Raw genomic sequence first — 19,001 nt, 5'->3', positions numbered from 1 at the left:
ACAGTGGTTCTCAACTGAGGGCATTTTTGCTCCCCAGGTGACATTGGGAAAAGACTGGAGATATTTTGGGTTGTTCCAGCTGGGGGATAGGAACAGTAAGTGTTAAAGGCATCTAGCGAGTAGAGGCCAAGAATGCAGCTAACCATCCTGCAGTGCACAGGGCAGTCCTCACAACAAATAATTACCCAGCCTTAAATGGCAATAGTGCCTTAAAACAATGCTAGAAATAAGACTATTCCTGTGCAGTTGAGAATTCTACTATAGTAAAAATACTGAAATACTGTCATAAGATTGAACCAAAATGAAGATGCTTTGCAGAAGTTAAATCTTGATTTTCCTGAGTATATTAACCACATGGTAGGTGATTTGAAACACATTTCAAGATAATCAAACAAGATTATTAACCACTGGAATGTATGTGTTTGTGTCCAGATTCAAGGAATAGATTCTGTTGTCATTGGATTTTGACTATTACGGGATAATGGGAAGTGACTCTCCATTGCCCACCCGCTACCCCAATCTCCCTCTCAAGCATGACTTGAGCTTTATGCCTTTCCTTGTGCACCATGATGTATTGCATGAGGTATCTTACATTTTGTTTTTTAATTCAGAAAAGGGGCAGCAGAAAAGGATCCATCGAAATTAAGAAAATCAGATGTGTGGAGAAAGTAAATCTCGAGGAGCAGACGCCTGTGGAGAGACAGTACCCATTTCAGGTAAAGGGAAGAACAACATTACATTGGGTGGATACTTCTTCCTTTAATTTTTCTATTGTAAACTCAATATATCCAGGAAAAATAAGGATATTTCAAAATAATCTATTCAGACAATAACAAGGCTTGGAATATTCCCACATGGGAGTTGGGCATTTTGCTAAAATTCTGTCCACAGTCTGCCTTCTCTGGAGGGAAGGGAAGCAAGGCAGGAGTGTAAGTCGCAGTGACCTGACCTGCCTCAGGTCTGATCATCACTTTTAACACACATTGCTGAGTATCTCTGATGTGGTACACAGTAGTAGGCATACTATGGGGAACGAAACACTGCCCCTACCCCAAGGCACTGACAGGGAAGTGGCAAAATAAACTAATACACAGACCACTACAAAGCAGTGAGGGTGCGTGTTCAGGTGGAGGTCAGCAGAACGCATCCATGGAGTCCCAGGATGTGGAAGCTTCGTTCCTCACTCCAAGAGGCTAGAGAGATATTCTATTGGAGGTGACACTCAAGTTGGGAAGGACAAGTAAAATTCAGCCCAGCAAATATGAGAAGGACAGTGGGACAAAAGAAGCAGCAGGTGTCAAGGTGTCAAGGCACTGATGAGTGAAATAGTATGACATGTTTAGAGAGCACTAAGTAGTCCCTATGAATAGAAAAGTCCATGCGACAGTAAAAGAGATGAGCCTGGAGAGGTGACCATGCTAAGGAGTTTTCATTTTATCCTGAAGTATTTTAAACAATGGTATGGTATGGAGTGTATGCTGACAGTACCTTTTGGAAGTGGCCTAATCTAAGTCATGCCCAACTTTTCTTATATCATAAAAAGTTACATTTCTGATCTAAAGGTAGATGGATTGTCTTTCAGATGGCCTGACTACCCTGTGCTAGTATTAGGAACCTGTGGCTAAAAATGAAATACAATAATCCAGTTGATTAACAACCCATACTTCCCATTTGGAAAAAATATTACCAGGCCAGGCACAGTGGCTCATGACTGTAATCCCAGCACTTTGGGAGGCCAAAGAGGGAGGATCACTTGAGGCTGGGAGTTCAAGACCAGCCTGGGCAACATAGTGAGAACTCATCTCTACATAAGCATTTTTTTCACGAAAAAATTACCCAATGGGGGGAAACCAGGGGAAGTCATGCTCATGGAAGATGCTGCAAACTCACCTCACAGAGGCACAGGGTGCTCAAAAGATCACAGGCTTTGGAGCCCCCCCAGAGTTCCTAGTCCCACCACTTATACTTGTGCAACCATAAACACATACTCAACTTCCATTTCTCATAGAGTTGAAAAAAGATTAAAATATTGAAGTAGCTAGGAAAGAGCCCAGCAACTAGTAAGTGTTTAACAAATGTGTATATTTACCAACCAGAGTTGAATAAACTAGAGAAAGATCTGGAGAAGATATTGTAACCTTCAAATGTTCAAACATTTGTCTTAAGAAATAGAAATATATTCTGGGGATTCCTGGGGTGCCACATGATTAAACAGATGGAAGTAACAGGGAGACATATTTTTACTCAAAGTAAGTGTGAACTGTATAATGATCAGAATATATGCATATTGGCAGAGATGACATAGTAAAGAACATTCCATCCTTGAAGGTATTTTTAAAGATAGAGCAGTTAAACATTTTCCAGTGGGCTGTAAGGAAATCATGCACTGGGTAGGCAAATGGACCAGAACAATCCTAAGACACGTGTAATGTCTAACATATTAATGTCCATAGTCCGGGGCATCCGTGATGAGAACTCAGTGTTCACTACTACTATTGGGTGCATCATCGCTGTAATTTTCCAAAGTATAGGAGTGTCTGGGATAAAACAAACTGATAGCTGGAGGATTTTTTTAAGCAGATTTTTTTTCCATCTAATTCCAGAGCTGATGTATACTATATAAGCAAACTCAAGGTTTCTTTTGGATGACAAAAAATTTGCAGGTGCACCAAAGTGAACTAAGTGCAATTATATATAAACACACCAAATATTTTCCTTTCCAGATTGTCTATAAAGATGGGCTTCTCTATGTCTATGCATCAAATGAAGAGAGCCGAAGTCAGTGGTTGAAAGCATTACAAAAAGGTAATTCAAAAAAAGAAATGTTGAAAGAGAAAGGTCAAAAAAATATCATAAAAGAGAGTCGTTTTTTGAGGCTTGGTGGAGGAAAGATATGGCAGTAAAAAGACTCAATGCCAAGAGACAATCTACTGATTTTCCTACTAATATCAGGGAATGTGTCAGACTCATCCTCATTTTTGCATTTGCATTGTTACATAAGGAAGCCTGTGGATCGGATACTCTGTCCCGCACAGAGCCAGTATTGTGCCTTCCCAGCAGCTTAGGGGAAGCCAGGCCACCTGCTCTCCACTCAGTATGCTTGCCTTTACCAGGGGGAAAGTCTAGGTCATCATGGGGATATGTCAAGTCCTGTAGGTACCAGACTTTTGATGTTTATAGAAAGTTACATCTAATACTTATACTGAGCATTTACCTTTTGCCAGCTACTTTTCAAATACTTGTAAAACATTTTTTTTAGGTAACGCTCTTAACAACTCTATGGAAAGAGGTAATATTATTCTCCATTTCTCAGACAAGTGAAGTTTTTAAAACATGGCCAATGTCATAGATACAGTAATGAGGGACTCAGAACTCAATTACCTAAACCTGACTTTTTAACCAATACATTGTAAATGCTAGGCAAAACTGAAGATTTACTGACGCTTTTATTCAGTGATGTTTAGGCCGCCCTGGTAACAACTTTTGGTAGAAGGGAGAGAATCATTGTTAATGATTTGGCACTATAGTATTTCCCTCTGTGGTATTTTAAAGATGGGTAATGGTGTGAAAACAATATTTAACTCAAATGAATTGTTCCGTTTGTTGTGAAATTTCAGGTATTATGCTCCTAGATTGAGGAAGATTTTATTTTATTTTATTTTATTTATGTTTTAGATGATGATTCTTGCTCGGTACACCTCAAATTACACGCAGTTACTCCACTTTGATGCAAATATACCCTTTTCACACATGGGGCTTAATTTTTCCTTTGCATAAAAAGGTTTAGCAACCCATTCTGCAGGTAGCAAGTGGTCTATTGGGGGACAGAAGCTTCCCTCTACCCACCACCAGCTCATTGAAATGAGAAAGGCAACCACTCTAGAGTTAGATACACCTGCAGCAAAGTCCTGCTTTGCTGTGTCGCCTAATAAAATCATCTAACATCTCTGGATTTAAGTTTCTTGACCTGTAAAATAGGAGATCACATTTCTTTTCTCCTAGAGCAGTCATGAGCCACAAATGAGGCACTCATAAATATATTAAAATATCTTATGCACAAACATGAGTCACTGTGGTTACACTAGGGCTTCTAGGAGGAGCCCTAAGATTCTGCTTCCCATTTAGTCTCCTTTGGTGGAATTTCCTGAGCGGTAGGTGCTATGTCCTATGTGCAGCTCTTGGTCATGCCCTGCTAGATCTCATGTGCCTGAGCAGCTCATGTGAAGACATATGAAATGTAAAGGAAGAGCAGAGAAAGAAGCAAAAACACATCTCCTAGCCCCTCATAAAACTGCAGAGAGTCCCCATCACTACAGCTGCCATATGCACAATAAGTGATTTGTCTCTATGCACAATAAGTAGTTTGTATCAGTTAGTGATGCTTTGGGCTGCAGGTAAAAAGACATCAAACAGTTGCTGAAGCAAATCCACTTTTGTTCTTCTCCCACAGTAACAAATGCAAAGGTAGGCAGTCAGTCAAGGGCTAGTGCAGCAACTCAGTGAAGTCAGTAGGTATGCAGGCTCCTCCTAGCTTTCTGCTCTGTTATCCTTAGAGGCTGCTGGAGAGATTCCAAATCTTCCCAGAAGCCTCCCTGCAAACTTATGTGCTTATGTCACATTATCCAGAACTATATCTGATGGCCATTGATGTGGAGGCTAGAGACAGTATCTTTTTTTTCCAGTCTCTGTGCTGGAAGATAGTGAGAAAGGAGGTGCATGGGATTTGCTCTCAAGTTGGCCAACCAACCTGCTGCAGGAAAACAAAGAGGTTCTCCTGCTCAAATATTCTCCCCTACAAAGTTTCATTGTACTATAATGACTCCTCCTGACTTTTGTGTCTATTATTTGGCTCAAGCATTATAAACTGAGGTAGACATTTAAGACAGAATTTTCCAGATGTTAACCTACACTTGGAAGGTTTGGGCTGATTCAGTGGTAACATAGGAGTGTGGAGTGTGTGTCAACTATCATGGTTCTGAATTCAACTAACCAGATGTGGAAAAAATGTGCCCTTCCTTCCAAAAATTAAAACAGAAGGGGGTTTTGCAGAGGAGTTGGCACCTGTACATCGTGATGTAGTAGAAAAAGCCTGAGGCTGAGTCTCAGGTCTGCTATTTATTAAGCTTGTGAACTTGAGCAATTGTACTACCTTTCTGCACTTCAGTTTACCTAACTGTGTGAGAGGTATAATAACAATAGCTACCCCTCAGGCTCTTGAATCGATTAAATTAGAGGACATGTGTAAAGGAAAATATGTAAATGTAAAGTCCTATAGATATATGAATATATGAGTTCCTCTTATTGTCATTATTAGGTGGTGAGATTGTTGCAATGTTGACTTTTGGATTTGGTTGGAAAAAGAATTAGTTACCCAGGAAACCAAATCCATGTAGTAAGGAAATAATAGGAATCCCAACACGCGGAGGCCAGGAGCTTAGAGAGTAGGAAGGCAAGTAATGTGCTCAAGAGATTGCAATGGCCATTTGGAACCAGAATTAGAAACTTACATTTTATAATTTTAACTCTTTTTGCCTTTTGTGATTTCTGCCACATGAAAACGCCAGCTTTTCAGCTAAACTGAGCTAAGTTAAATTAAGGGAATGATATCACTAAAGCCCACTGTTTATTGAACACCTACTTACTCTGGGTCAAACACTGCTAGCTGCTTTACATACATTATCTAACAGCCTCCCAAAGACCCGGTAAAGTAAGTATTATCTCCATACACTTCCTTGAGTCAGGACTGTAAAGGAGAAGCAGAACTCTCCTGGGATCAACATAAGGAAATCTCAAGACGAACATTAAGTCAAGAGAGAAAGAGTTAAAGGCACACATAGAACAAGCCCTTCTCACCTAGATACTCTTCTTAAAATATACTAAGATTTTGTAGGTTTCTCTGTTGAATTTCAAAAGAGGCTAATTTGTTATAGATTAAAATTTCATTTATTTGAATTATACTTTGCCCTATTCCTGTGGCTTTTTAAAATATGCACATATTCCTAGGAAAGTAGCCCCATATACCATTCATTCCTTAGTATAAGCATGTCAAAGTCACAAAAGTCAAGGAAGGGATGAGAAGCAGTTCTAAATTAAGGGAAGCAAAGTGCCATGTGTGATTTTGAATTGGATCCTTGATCAGAAAAAAAGTGAGTGATTATAAAGGCCATTATTGGACTAATTAGAAAAATTTTAAAGATGAAATATTTATTAAATAATAAATGCAGGCATAAAAAAGAATGAGTTCATGTCCTTTGCAGGGACATGGATGAAGCTAGAAGCCATCATCCTCAGCAAACTAACACAGGAACAGAAAACCAATCACCGCATGTTCTCACTCATAAGTGACAGTTGAACAATGAGAACACATGGACACATGGAGGGGAACATCACACACCAGGGCCTGTTGGGGGATGGGGGGCAAGGGGTGGGAGAGCATTAGGACAAATACTTAATGCATGGGGGGCTTAAAACCTAGATGATGGGTTGATGGGTGCTGCAAACCGGCATGGCATATGTATCCCTATGTAACAAACCTGCACGTTCTGCACATGTATCCCAGAACTTAAAGTAAAATAAAAATTAAAAAATTTTAAAAAGTAATAATAATCACATTGTATCGGTGTTAAATTTCCTGAGTTTGATAACTGTATTACATTTGTATAAGGGAATGTCCTTGTTAATATAAGTTATGTACTGAAGCATTTATGGATGACATTATTTAGGTCATACAATCTACTACTTTCTCATAAATTATTAAGCACAATATAATGATGATTTTAAAAGTGAAAAAATAATACATATGTACAGAGAGAAAGTGATAAAGCAAATGTGACAATCAGTTAATAATTGGTGAATCTAGGTAAAAGACATATGGATGCTCATTGTATTAATTTTATTCTTGCAACTTTTCTGTACATTTGAAAATTTTCACAATAAAAAGTAGATAGAAGTGTATGTTTATCTGGGCCTTTTTAAAGAACTTTTTGCTAAAATTTAGCCCCACCCTTCCCCTTCTGCCACAAGAAAACACCATGTGCTATAACCCACTCTCTTTCTTTACAGATATATCTCTAAAATCCTAACATCAGGCTGATCTGTATATGCATTTTACTAGTTATTTTTTCTTCAAAAATTATATGTTATTGTGTTGCTCTCAACATACTCATGGTTAGACTTTTCTTTTTTCTTTTTGGCTTATTAACTGTTGAGTGAAAGACCTATATCCTTCTGGAACCATTTGCTCTTACCTTGGTTGCTGGCCAAATGGGGTTTTTATTGTTCTGTGATTACAGCACTTACTGAATATGTTTCTCCTCTTGGATCAACGTTTGCTAACGTCTTGTTTTCTTCCTGTCTGCTCCTCAGAGATAAGGGGTAACCCCCACCTGCTGATCAAGTACCATAGTGGGTTCTTCGTGGACGGGAAGTTCCTGTGTTGCCAGCAGAGTTGTAAAGCAGCCCCAGGATGTACCCTCTGGGAAGCATGTAATGTGTGATTCCTCTGTTGGACTGGACCTTGGGTGGATAGTGCTCCATTAGGCTAAACCTGCCAGAGGCCAGAAGAGCTTGCCAGAAAACAAGATGTGCCAGATTGGTTGGCATCATGAAAATTCAGCCTTGCAGATGCTATGTGACAAATGAAATCTCATTCTAGGGTCAATTGAGTCATGGCCATTAAGATAATAACAATATTAACGTCTGCCATTCTTTGATTTCATGAGAAACATTTTAAAAATTTTAATCATTAATCAAGCAATGAGCTGTTATTTCCTCCCATAATTTTTATTGGTTCAAGATAAACTCCAAAAAGGTAGAATATGTTGGATATGTCATCATGGTTCAAACAGCTAGGTTTCCAGTTTGATAAGAAAACCAGCTCGCTCTTCTTATAAATAACAAAAATCACAAATTGAAAAAACAACATTCTTTTTTTTTTAAAAAAAAAAAGAAAGATATAATTTAAGTAACACTTTTCATCACCATATATACTAAAATGATGGTCAACTTTTAAAATATATTTTTAAAGCAGTTTGCCATTCTGTATATGTGTGTTAATTTCTTAATGACATGAGAGAAGGGGTTGCTTTATGTGAAATCAGATTCTATCCAGAGTTGTATTCCCAGGGAAACAAGAGGGACTTATATATATTTAAAGTTTATAATTATTTAACATAAAGTTGTCAAAAAATACAAAATAGGAGAACTTATTTTGGTAACAGTTTTACCAGCCTAGACAAAATATGCCTGGATTACAATGGCTTTACAGAATTGAATGAGATCAGCTACAGAATAGAACTTCATGAACTGGAAAAGATACAGACACATAAAATATTTTTTAAATTCACTTCATAACGGTATTGATACCCAACAATCATGTTAATGCTACTACTGGTCATTTTACCCCCAAAAATCAATTAATAAGTATTCATTGTGTTTTCCATCTTAATTAGACTATACAATGAATATTTATTAATCTCAAATAGATCACATTGCTCTGTATACTCATGAATTATAGTGATTTAATGAACTCTACAGATTGGCTGCACATGGGCCTTCCCTCCACTGTAAGGGACTGAGGAGTAATGTCTCCTTATGGTGTTAATCATTTTCCCCAGTGGTTTTGTCTATGGTCTTTTATCATTACCTAGCAGGTCAGATTCCAGCTTTGACCATGCCCTAACTTTCTGGAAGGAGCAGGAAAAAGGCCAGAGAGAGCACTGCCTTGGGATTGCCTTCCTAGGCTCTGTCTGGATGACACTCGGCATGTGTTCTGGGTGCCACAGGTGCTGTGCCTCTGAGGAAAACTAGAGTGTAGAGGTGTTGCAGTTCCTGAGCAGCTGTAATACTGTCTATCTGTCCAAGTACAACTTATTCCCTTGGCTTCTTCTGCTGAGCTACCAGGAAGTCCATGGGCATAACAACTAAAAGAAAAAGTTGGGTGTCTTTATTTCTTTTTGTCCAAGATGCCTTGATCCACCCTTTTTCCAGGATACATGGCCTACATAGGAGCTGGGCCTTATATAGGAAAGCTACAGAATCACTCCAGATGTTGTGTCTGGATTCACTTAATCTGGAGTATTGCTCACACAAGCTGGTTCATTCTTTTAATTCATAACATTGAGTGTTTCTCTTTGTTTTGTTTAAAGTTCCTTCTGATATTACTTTGTTTTAATGCTCAGATGCTAATCTGCATATTGCAGTCAATGAAGAGAAATACAGAGTTCCTACCTTCCCAGACAGAGTGGTAAGTCAATATTTTAAAAATGTTTTTCATGGTCAGGATATATTAAATAAATCAAGAGTTGCCAGATTCAAGACTAGAAAATGTGGAATTCATTTAGACTTCCCAGCAAAGAGAGAAAAACCATGAGCTCCAGACAATAGCTATGGGTGGTATTGAATAGTGGATTCAAATATAGAACCATTGTAATATCTGATATTTTTGTATTTAATTGTTGTGTCTTTTCCTAGCCAGTAAGCCCATAAATAGTCACCAAAAAAATGTGTACATGTGGGAGATGTCCTTAAGATGGCATCACACATAACAGGCAGCTGTTATTAGCTGTCATTCTTTCCCTACCATCAACATGGCCAAGACTGTTTCATGGAAGTATCCTGGTGTTGAAATGGAACTCTACAGGACAAAAGCAGAAAACAACATAATTCTTTCCCTCCATTATCCCTTCAAAACTATTCAGTGGGCTTTCTTCCCCGCTTCCAAATAAAGTCTTTGCCAGATTCCATAGTTTTGCAGTCACTCTGAAATGATAAAAAATTTCCCCATTACTTGTAATCATGAGAACAGCCTCTGAATTGTTCCACCCAATGTTATTATCATATGACTGCAAACATCATTCCAAGTTAAACATCCTTCACCTAGCTTGGGCCTGCATCACCTGGCAGCCTGCTTTTGGGGAGGGATTTTGGAGTGGCTGAGGTTCATGGCCCTTACAGAGTTAGTTCCAAGGAAGACGAGGTCTAATTAAAAAAAGACACACATAGCTGTTTCTGTCATGATGTGGTGGTGGTATCTGAGTGAGTTTTCCAGCACTGATTCTTTATCTCATGGGAGACTTTTGGGAATTTCCTACTGAAGGGCAGATCCATATGTAGTTTTATGACAGGGGAGAGATTTTGATCCTCAGCTCTTGGATTTTCAGATTTTCAGCCCTCAACCTTTCAAGATGGCTGTCAGCCAACTTTTTCCCAAGGGTGGAGTTGGCCTATAAGAAAACAAACAAAACCTTGATTGCTCTGGTTAATTAAGCTGTATGTAGCTCTTTCTTGAAGTACAGGCTACTGCTCTCTTTTTGCTCCGCTCTCTTAGATTCATAGCCACAGCCTCCTGTTTTTAGGGTTCCCAGGCAGGTGTGAGCCTCCTCAAATGCCAGGATACACACAAAATGGCTTCCCAGTGGTTCTCTAGAAGTTCACCTGAAAGCAAGGGGATATCTCCACCCGCCTATTGGATCTATGGTGTCTTGGGTACTTATTTTCAGCTACACACATTCACACACACTTACTTCTCTCTTTCTAAGTAAAAGCAACATAATTTTTGTGAATCAACATGAAAGACAAAAATAATCCATGATTGTAGTAGACTGAATAATGTCCCCCAAATTTCATGTCCATGTAGAACCAACCTCAGAATGTGACCTTATTGGAACTAGGATCTTTGCAGACATAATTAGTTGAAGATCAAGATGAAATCACACAAAAGATGAGAGTGGGCCATAAATCCAATGACTAGTAAGATGAGAGGACACAGAGAGATACACAGAGGAGAAGGCCATGTGAAGACCTAGGAAGAGATTGGAGTTATGTTACCACAGGCCAAGGAACACCTGTTTCTTAGTCCATTTGTGTTGCTACTAAGGAATACCTGAGGCTGGGTAATTGATAAAGAAAAGAGGTTTATTTGGCTCACCGTTCTGCAGGCTGTACAAGTAGCATAGCACTGGCATCTGCATCTGATGAGGGCCTTAGACTGCTTCCAGTCTAAGGAAGGAAGGGGAGCTAGTGTGTACAGAAATTGCACGGTAAGAGAGAAGAAACAAGAGAGAGGGAAGGGAGGTGGCAGACTCTTTTCAATAACCAGCTCTCATGGAAAATCATAGCGTGAGAACTCATTCACTACCATGAGAATGGCACTAGGCCATTAATGAGGGATTGCCCCTATGACCCAAATACCTCCCGTTAAGCTCTACCTCCAACATGGAGATCACACGTCAACATAAAATTTGAAGGGGTCGAATATCCAAACCATAGCAACTTGGAAGGACCAGAAGCTGGAAGAGGCAAGCAAAGATTTTCTCCTAGAGGCTTCAGAGTAAATACAGCAATGCTGAAACGTTTATTTTGACTTCTAACCTCTAGAACTGTGAAATAATAAATTTTTGTGGTTCTAATCCACCAGACTTGTAGCAATTTGTCATGGAAGCCCTAGGAAACAATTATAATGGTTAGGAGTTTTTACTTTGTTATTGGCAACATTGCTGTTTGGGTTTGAAAATATGTTTCAGTCCTGAAGCTTGTAAAGTATGGTCCTCTAAAACACCTAGGAGAAACGCCCAGATTAGGCAAATCTATAAAAACAAAGGGTGATCAGTGGTTGCCTGGGACCAGAGTAGGGATGGGAATTGACTGCAAATAGGTATGAGGGATCTTACTGGAGTGATGGAAAGACTGGGTTGTGGTGATGGTTATACAAGTTGATAAATTTACAGAAGTCACTGAATTCTGCACTTTAAAAAGGATGAATTACCAATAAAGTTTGTTTTTGACAACTCTAAGAGCAGAAGATAATTTAAGAGCCAGAAACCATTGCATCTAGTCTCCAGCAGGGAATTTTTTTGGCCAATGTAGTGAAAATTATCAGTTAGGCAAATCAGTGGCTAAGGGTTCATAAGCCTGTATTGATTATAAGCTTCCCAGATGAACCATGGATCAGAGGGTATCATGTAAAGTATGTTTTTCTTTGTTTTGTTTTTTACCAGAGTGTTCAGTAGAGGGCTTATCTTCTGAATGGAGGAAATAAAAATCAGCTCTCTAGCTGTTCTGTTCTAAGAGATTTCCTTAAATGATTTCCATTTAAGGAACTTCCCAGTGCATTTTTCTTTGGAGATAGCCCACTTCACAGCTCATAAATAACACTGTCCTGCATAATTAAAATTTCTAGAATGTCAAAGCCTTAACTCCAAGTAAATGAAATTTCTGAAAAAGTAAAATACAGCATGACAAAAATGTTAAATGCATCTCTGTCTGTCACACACGCACACACACACACACACACACACACACACACACATTGTGAATTTTTACCTGAAGTATAACATGAACATAGAAAAGCACACAAATCCTAAGTGTTCAGCTTGATGAATTTTCACAAACTGAACACTTCTCTATAATCCACCCTCAGATAAAGAAACACAACATCACAGAATCCCAGGGACACCCTGATGTTCCCTTTCAGTCATTACTACCCTCCAAAAGTAGTTGCTAACCTGATTTATAACATCATAGATTGTTTGCCTGATTTTGACTTTTATATGAATGGAATTATAAAGTGTATAGTCATTTCTTGTGTGTCTTCTTTTCTTTAATTTATGAGATTTGCCTTTTTTTAAGTATGTGATTGTAGTTTACTGTTATCATTGTATAGAATTCAGTTGTGTGAATATACAACTGTTTTGGTTTCTTATTACTGTTCTAACAAATTACCATACAAATTTAGTGGCTTAAAGCAACAAACATTTATTCTCTTATAGTTTGGAAGATCTTATGTCTAAAATGGATCTGCACAGCTGTGTTTCCTCTGGAAGCTTTAGGGAAAAATCTGTTTCTTTGCATTTTCCAGTTCCTAAGGGGTACTTACATTCACTGGTTTCTGACTCCTTCCCCCGTCTGCAGAACCAGAAGGTCGCAGCTCCTCTGCTGTCTAATCTCTGCTTCCATCCTCACAGCTCTCTAATCTCTGACCACCTTATCTCCCTTTCATAAGGGCCCTTTTGACCACATCAGGCCCACCCCCACAAAATCCAGAATAGTCACCCCATCTCAAAATCCTTAACTTAATTACAATCTGCAAAGTCCCTTTTACCATGTAAGGTATTCACGGATTCTGGGAATTAGGACATGAACATGTTCGGGAGACCATTATTCAGCCTTCAACAACCACAACATGTTTATTATTTTATTCTCTTGATGGGCATGTAGGCAGTTTCTAGTTTTTATCTAATTAAAATCTGCTATGAACATTCTTTTACAGGTCTTTTGGTTTCACTGTTGGGTATATATACATATAATTTATGAGTCATAGGGTATGACCAGATGCACATCCAGATTTACTAGATTCTGCAAACAAATTTCCAATGTTGTTGTACCACTTCATACTCCAACCAGCAAAAGTATGAGTTCCAGTTGCTCCATATCCTTGCTCATACCTTTCTTCTTTCCTTGCCTCTTTCCTTCCTCCCTTCCTCCCTCCCTTCCTCCCTCCCTTCCCTCTTTCCTTTCTCTTTCTTTCAAGAACTGATATACTTAATCGTCAGTTCCCGGTACCTGAATCTGTGCCTCACTGTGATGTGTTAAAATCTCTTCCCCTCCAAAGCTGAAGATACCTCGGGCAGTTCCTGTTCTCAAAATGGATGCACCATCTTCAAGTACCACTCTAGCCCAATACGACAACGAATCAATGAAAAACTATGGCTTCCAGCCACCATCTTCAAGTACCACTGTAGCCCAATATGACAGCAACTCAAAGAAAATCTATGGCTCCCAGCCAAACTTCAACATGCAGTATATTCCAAAAGAAGACTACCCTGACTGGGGGCAAGAAAGAAAACTGAAAAGGTAATCCCCAGCTTTCAGACCAGCTGCCCAGCATGTAGAGTAAACACTACCCCGCTACCCTGAACCTCAGCCTCAAAGCTGTTAATCCAGGCCTTAGGCTGTCCTCTCAGAAAATGTTCAGTGCTTGAGCCAGAAGCCTGGGGAAGCAGTGGCCCCACTGGGGCTGAGAAGCATAAATTTTCCATTTAGATTATCCAATCTAATGATCTCAATAATGAATGATCATTGTATTCCCTTCCCTTTCTCCTCCTTCTCCCCGCAAATATCTCCACATTCCAGAATACAGAATCTTTGAAATCTATCCTTTATATGAAAGAGCTTAGGATGGGCTTACTTCTGCAATGTGCTTCGGTGTCACTAGCCAGATGGCAAATAGCATTTCAAGCAAGGCCATGGCTTGCCTTCTTGGAATGTACAACCTCGCCTCTCCTGACCTGATTAGTCTTCTCACAGTTTTTAGCCTAAAGATTCTATCTAAAGCCAGAATTGAAAATTCCTTGAAGGCAACATGTAAATTGTGTATGTATATATCTCTTGGTCTGGCACTGAATTTGCCCTACACTCGATGCCAAATAAATGCTGAACTGAATTGCAAGATGACCATATGGAAAGGGTCAAGTGACTTCCCTTCCTTATTTCCTGTCTCAGACCTCCTTCCTATCACATTGTCTACTCTCTGCCATCTTCTCACTCGGTTGTCAGCCTCCCTGCAGGGAAGTCATGTCTGCCTTTCCCCACAATGGATACAGATCATCTCTCTCACTCACCATGTATCTCTTTTCATAGTTATTTTTCCTGTGTCCTTTTATTCCTTTGTTCTTTCCATCCTCATCATTTTTGCCTAAAGCCAATTACTCAAAGTTTCAATAATACAGGGCCATACGGAATTTGAAATAATGTAAGTGTATTCTTCTTGATTTTTTTTTTCAGTATAATAAGCCATGGTCCCTTTCATTCCAAAGTGGAACTAGAATCCTAGTGTATTAATCCTGGTGCCCAAGGGATGGGATTACATTTGTGTGCCTGTAGCCCACCGTTCTTGTGGAAGGAGAGGATCAGTAAACCCAGATGCAAGGAGAGTGGAAGTCGTGTTAATGGTGTTCCAGGTCCCCTTCCTGACAGAAACTCCAGTGATTCACTGAGAGAGGTGTGAAGTGAAACTGACTGACCTGTTTTCAAATAACCAGGAAGAACTGTTGATTCACATGGGGTTGCTGCCCAGCTACCAACTCATAAATTGCCAGATCCAACCTTTATTTAAAATGTCAATATTTTGTTCATTAAAATATTATTTATCTTGATTATTGAGCTTTTTACACTCCCTTAGATTTGCACCTCCTTAGGTTTGGTCCCAACTGTGGATTTTCCCTAGAACTTCAGGAATCTAGTTATTTTAACAAAGGATTGATTGATCACCTCTTAGCATGAGCAGCATTGTGTCTGAGAGTGAATTATAATCATTGCTAAAAGGTCTTCATGGAGCTTGACTTTTTAAAGTGCAGCCATGATTCTCAGCTCATATATGGTGGGATAATACTTTTTATCAACTTTCTGTCATTCTTATAATCTTCCCCTGAGCTTCTTTTTAATCTGTTTTCTGTTTAGTAAGATAATCTATGCTCCTATTAAATCATTCAAATATTACAGAATATTCCATTTGCATTCCCCTAAAATGTTTTCTATGCACATGTGGCCATGTGCATAAAAAGCAAGTAAGTTCTCATGATACAGTCTTTGCCATTTGTTCTTTTCACTTGACATCTTCAGCATTTTTCCTATTTGAATACATGAGGATACACCTGACTTTTAAAATTTCATTTTCATTTAATTTTGGTAAAATATACATAACATAAAGTTTACCATCTTAATTATTTTTGAGCATACAGTTCAGTAGTGTTAAGTACATTTACATTGTTGTGCAAATTACCTGATTATTTTTAATGTCTGTAAAGTACTCATTATATAGCTATTAGGTAAACCTAAGTAAGTGATGCACTATTGATGGACATTCTCTAAGTGTTTTTAGAAACAACAAGGCTAAATAAAAGCTATTCTAGTGGGCAAGGCTCTTTGGGAAGGTTTGGCATTTTAGAGTTTAAGGGCTTTATCTAGGCATTCCTTGAAATAGAGCCAGGGGAGCATTTCCTTGCTAAGGAAGCTTGTTTCTATGAACTGTGGTTTTGAAAAAAAGTCTGGACTATGAAGGCAAACAGGAAATAGGTCCTACATTCCAGATAAAACAGCCGTTAGACTTTGAGAGGTAGGCACTTCTTCATGCTCTGCTTAATACTCCAAATAAAAGAGATAAAATGATCTATGGCAGAGGATGATGAAAATCCTGCTTATCCATCTGTGTCCAGAAGGAGTAAAAAGATCAGCATTTTCAAGAATTTTAATTGTAGTCACATTAGCAAAGAGGAAAATAAATTATTTTAAAATATATAAGTGACAGAATGCTTGCATATCTATAAGAAAATCAGGGCAAATCCAATCAAGATGATTTATTAATCCAGATTTTCCATTGTTTGGGGTCATTATGAGCCATTATTAACAATTTTCTTTTGTTTAGGAATGTTGCCAAACTACTGCTTTTTTATTTTTATTGGAATGCCTGAAAGAATCAAAATGTGAAAGTAACTCATTAGCTTAAATTTCCCAAACAAGTGAAATGTGTGGGTCAAAATGTCAAATAAAGCTAAAACATATATGAACAAAATGACTTCTGTCATTTAAAATTTATAAGTAGACATATGTTTATAAACGTACAAAATGTCTCTTTTTTGCAGTAGCAGCAGCAGTGAAGATGTTGCAAGTAGTAACCAAAAAGAAAGAAATGTAAATCACACCACCACAAAGATTTCATGGTAAATCAAATTCAGATATTCCTCTACATCCAGAATATGCTTCCATTTTCAGGAAAACTTAACAAACTTGCAATAATTTTGCAGCTAGGCTTTGTACTTAAGGTAAATATAAAGCAAAAAAGTCTATGTAGTTTGCCTCTCTAGACCCTGAATGGATGACTTTTGGGTTCTAGTTTTTCTTGCACTGACTTTTCCTAGCCAGCATCCATGACATACACCAGTAGTAGCACGGACATTAGTATACCTGACCTAGGCATCTCTAGAGGGAAGAAACGCAACCTAGAATTGAATAACTCTTCCATAAGAATAGCTATATACACAACCCAATTTTTTTTTAACTTTATACTACACCCATCTCTCAAGGAGTCTTCATCTATTTCATGAACCCACTCTTTGGAAAAAGTCAAAAGAAATACAAGTTCCTCTGGGGCCTTCCTGGAGATCTCCTGTATCAAGGAACCATTCTTTCATCAAAACTTGGCATAAGCCCAACTTTTGAGTGACTCTATCTTTACTGTTGCTGTGTTGATACCTTCCCAGGTGCAGAAGGAGAAACCTAACAATCTAAATGTTAGGTGGATAAAATCAGGGTGGGATTTGATATTGCATGGCTAGGCACTTGGATTATTTCTTGGTGCTTTTTTGCACTTACGTTTTTCTCAACTTTTCTTAAGGGGATTCCCTGAGTCAAGTTCATCTGAAGAAGAGGCAAACCTGGATGATTATGAGTGAGTATGGAAAGTCTTATGGGTTCTTCTAAAACTAGACACAGATACTTCTACTCTTTTCCTCAAAGACATGAAAACAGATGACTGAGACTGTCTCAGGAGGCTGTATTTACATGGGTAAACTCATGTAAGGTTCTGGGTCATTTTTCTAGGTGACAGGTGACAATGAGCTGGGTTGTTACCAATGAAAGTATTTTCCCCAAAACTGGATTATCTAAATTGGCTGCAAATACTCATTGGATTTATCATATGTCCAGCATCACCTTCATTTTACTTTGTCTTTGTAGATGTAGCATATAATGTTTCTGCTCGTTATTTCTTTCCTGGAGACCTCTAATTAAGGTGGTGTTTGAAAGCTCTTACTAACATTGAGTAATATTTTTGGAGAAGTTATTAATGATGCAGTAATTTTACAGGGTAGCACAAATGACACCTTGAACATGGCAATATTTATGTCAACAAATCTCTATTCTTAGGGTGAGCTTGGTTTTTTGTTTTTGTTTTTTTTTTTTGTTTTAGACAGAGTTTTGCTCTTGTTGCCCAGGCTGGAGTGCAATGGCACGATCTCAGCTCATTGCAACCTCCACCACTTAAGTTCAAGCGATTCTCCTGCCTCAGTCTCCCGAGTAACTAAGATTACAGGCGCCTGCCACCACGCACAGCTAATTTTTGTATTTTTAGTACAGACAGGGTTTTGCCATGTTCGCCAGGCTGGTCTTGAACTCCTGACCTCAGGTGATCCACCCGCCTTGGCCTCCCAAAGTGCTGGGATTACAGGTGTGAGCTACCGCACCCAGCTAATTATACACTTAAAATAGCTTAAAGAATATAATTAATTGTTTGTAACTCAAAGGATAAACGACTGAAAGGATGGATACCCCATAATCCATGATGTGATTGTTACACATTGCATGCCTGTATCAAAACATCTCATGTACCCCATAAATATATATACCTGCTGTGTACTCACAAAAATTAAAATAAAAATTACACCTGGACATCAGGCATAAATTGGACTTCTGGGCAAATAAGAATGTGTGGTCACCCCAAATATACTGAGGAGGTTGGCCTAAGTTTCCTTCCAAAATCTAAGGGTCCATCATTCTATAAACAGGGACAAATAATTGTCTCCTAGATGTAAAGATTAGTGTTAAGAAGTGGTGGGAATAATACAGCATATTGCATTTCTCAGACACTTGATACCAAATGGCACAGAATTCACTTGGATACTAGGATTATGCATATTTCCAGTTCTGTTTTTGTACAAGTGTTGTATTATTGATTTATTGGTTACATGTGAAACAGGAACTTTTCCAAAGTACGTGCTACTGTTTTCACTCCTCCTCTCATCTCTAACCCAGCCTGGCCCTAGCCATACCTGTTGCATTGGGGAAGATGTGCTGTACCCTCCACCTCTTTGTGGCATGGTCTCTTTACCACTTTCTAGCTCTCTTTCAGCTTTACTTTCTTCCCTAACATCTATTCGCAGGAAAGCATTGACGGAGTAATTCATACTAAGGCATAAAAGACTGAGAATGACCAACCCATGGTCATTTCC

The 19,001-nt window shown here is 38.7% G+C and overlaps 1 protein-coding gene across 6 annotated transcripts in view; it reads left to right on the top strand.

Moving 5' to 3' along the window:
- BMX (BMX non-receptor tyrosine kinase) overlaps positions 1 to 19,001 on the top strand; it is a 58,062-nt gene that overhangs the window by 11,488 nt on the left and 27,573 nt on the right. For 3 of the 6 annotated variants that reach the window (XM_017954095.3, XM_021932408.2, XM_021932411.2), the window contains exons 3-9: positions 612 to 716; positions 2,724 to 2,805; positions 7,366 to 7,485; positions 9,180 to 9,244; positions 13,610 to 13,851; positions 16,638 to 16,715; positions 17,390 to 17,443. In XM_017954095.3, coding sequence (XP_017809584.1) covers positions 612 to 716; positions 2,724 to 2,805; positions 7,366 to 7,485; positions 9,180 to 9,244; positions 13,610 to 13,851; positions 16,638 to 16,715; positions 17,390 to 17,443 — 746 coding nt within the window. The remainder of the gene's footprint in view (positions 1 to 611; positions 717 to 2,723; positions 2,806 to 7,365; positions 7,486 to 9,179; positions 9,245 to 13,609; positions 13,852 to 16,637; positions 16,716 to 17,389; positions 17,444 to 19,001) is intronic. The other 3 variants (XM_021932409.2, XM_031660515.1, XM_021932410.2) reach the window with 3 other exon arrangements.

The sequence above is a fragment of the Papio anubis genome, chromosome X (assembly GCF_008728515.1).
Source record: "Papio anubis isolate 15944 chromosome X, Panubis1.0, whole genome shotgun sequence".
In the NCBI taxonomy this organism is placed as follows: domain Eukaryota; kingdom Metazoa; phylum Chordata; class Mammalia; order Primates; family Cercopithecidae; genus Papio; species Papio anubis.
This window is presented reverse-complemented; position numbering and strand designations above follow the sequence as displayed.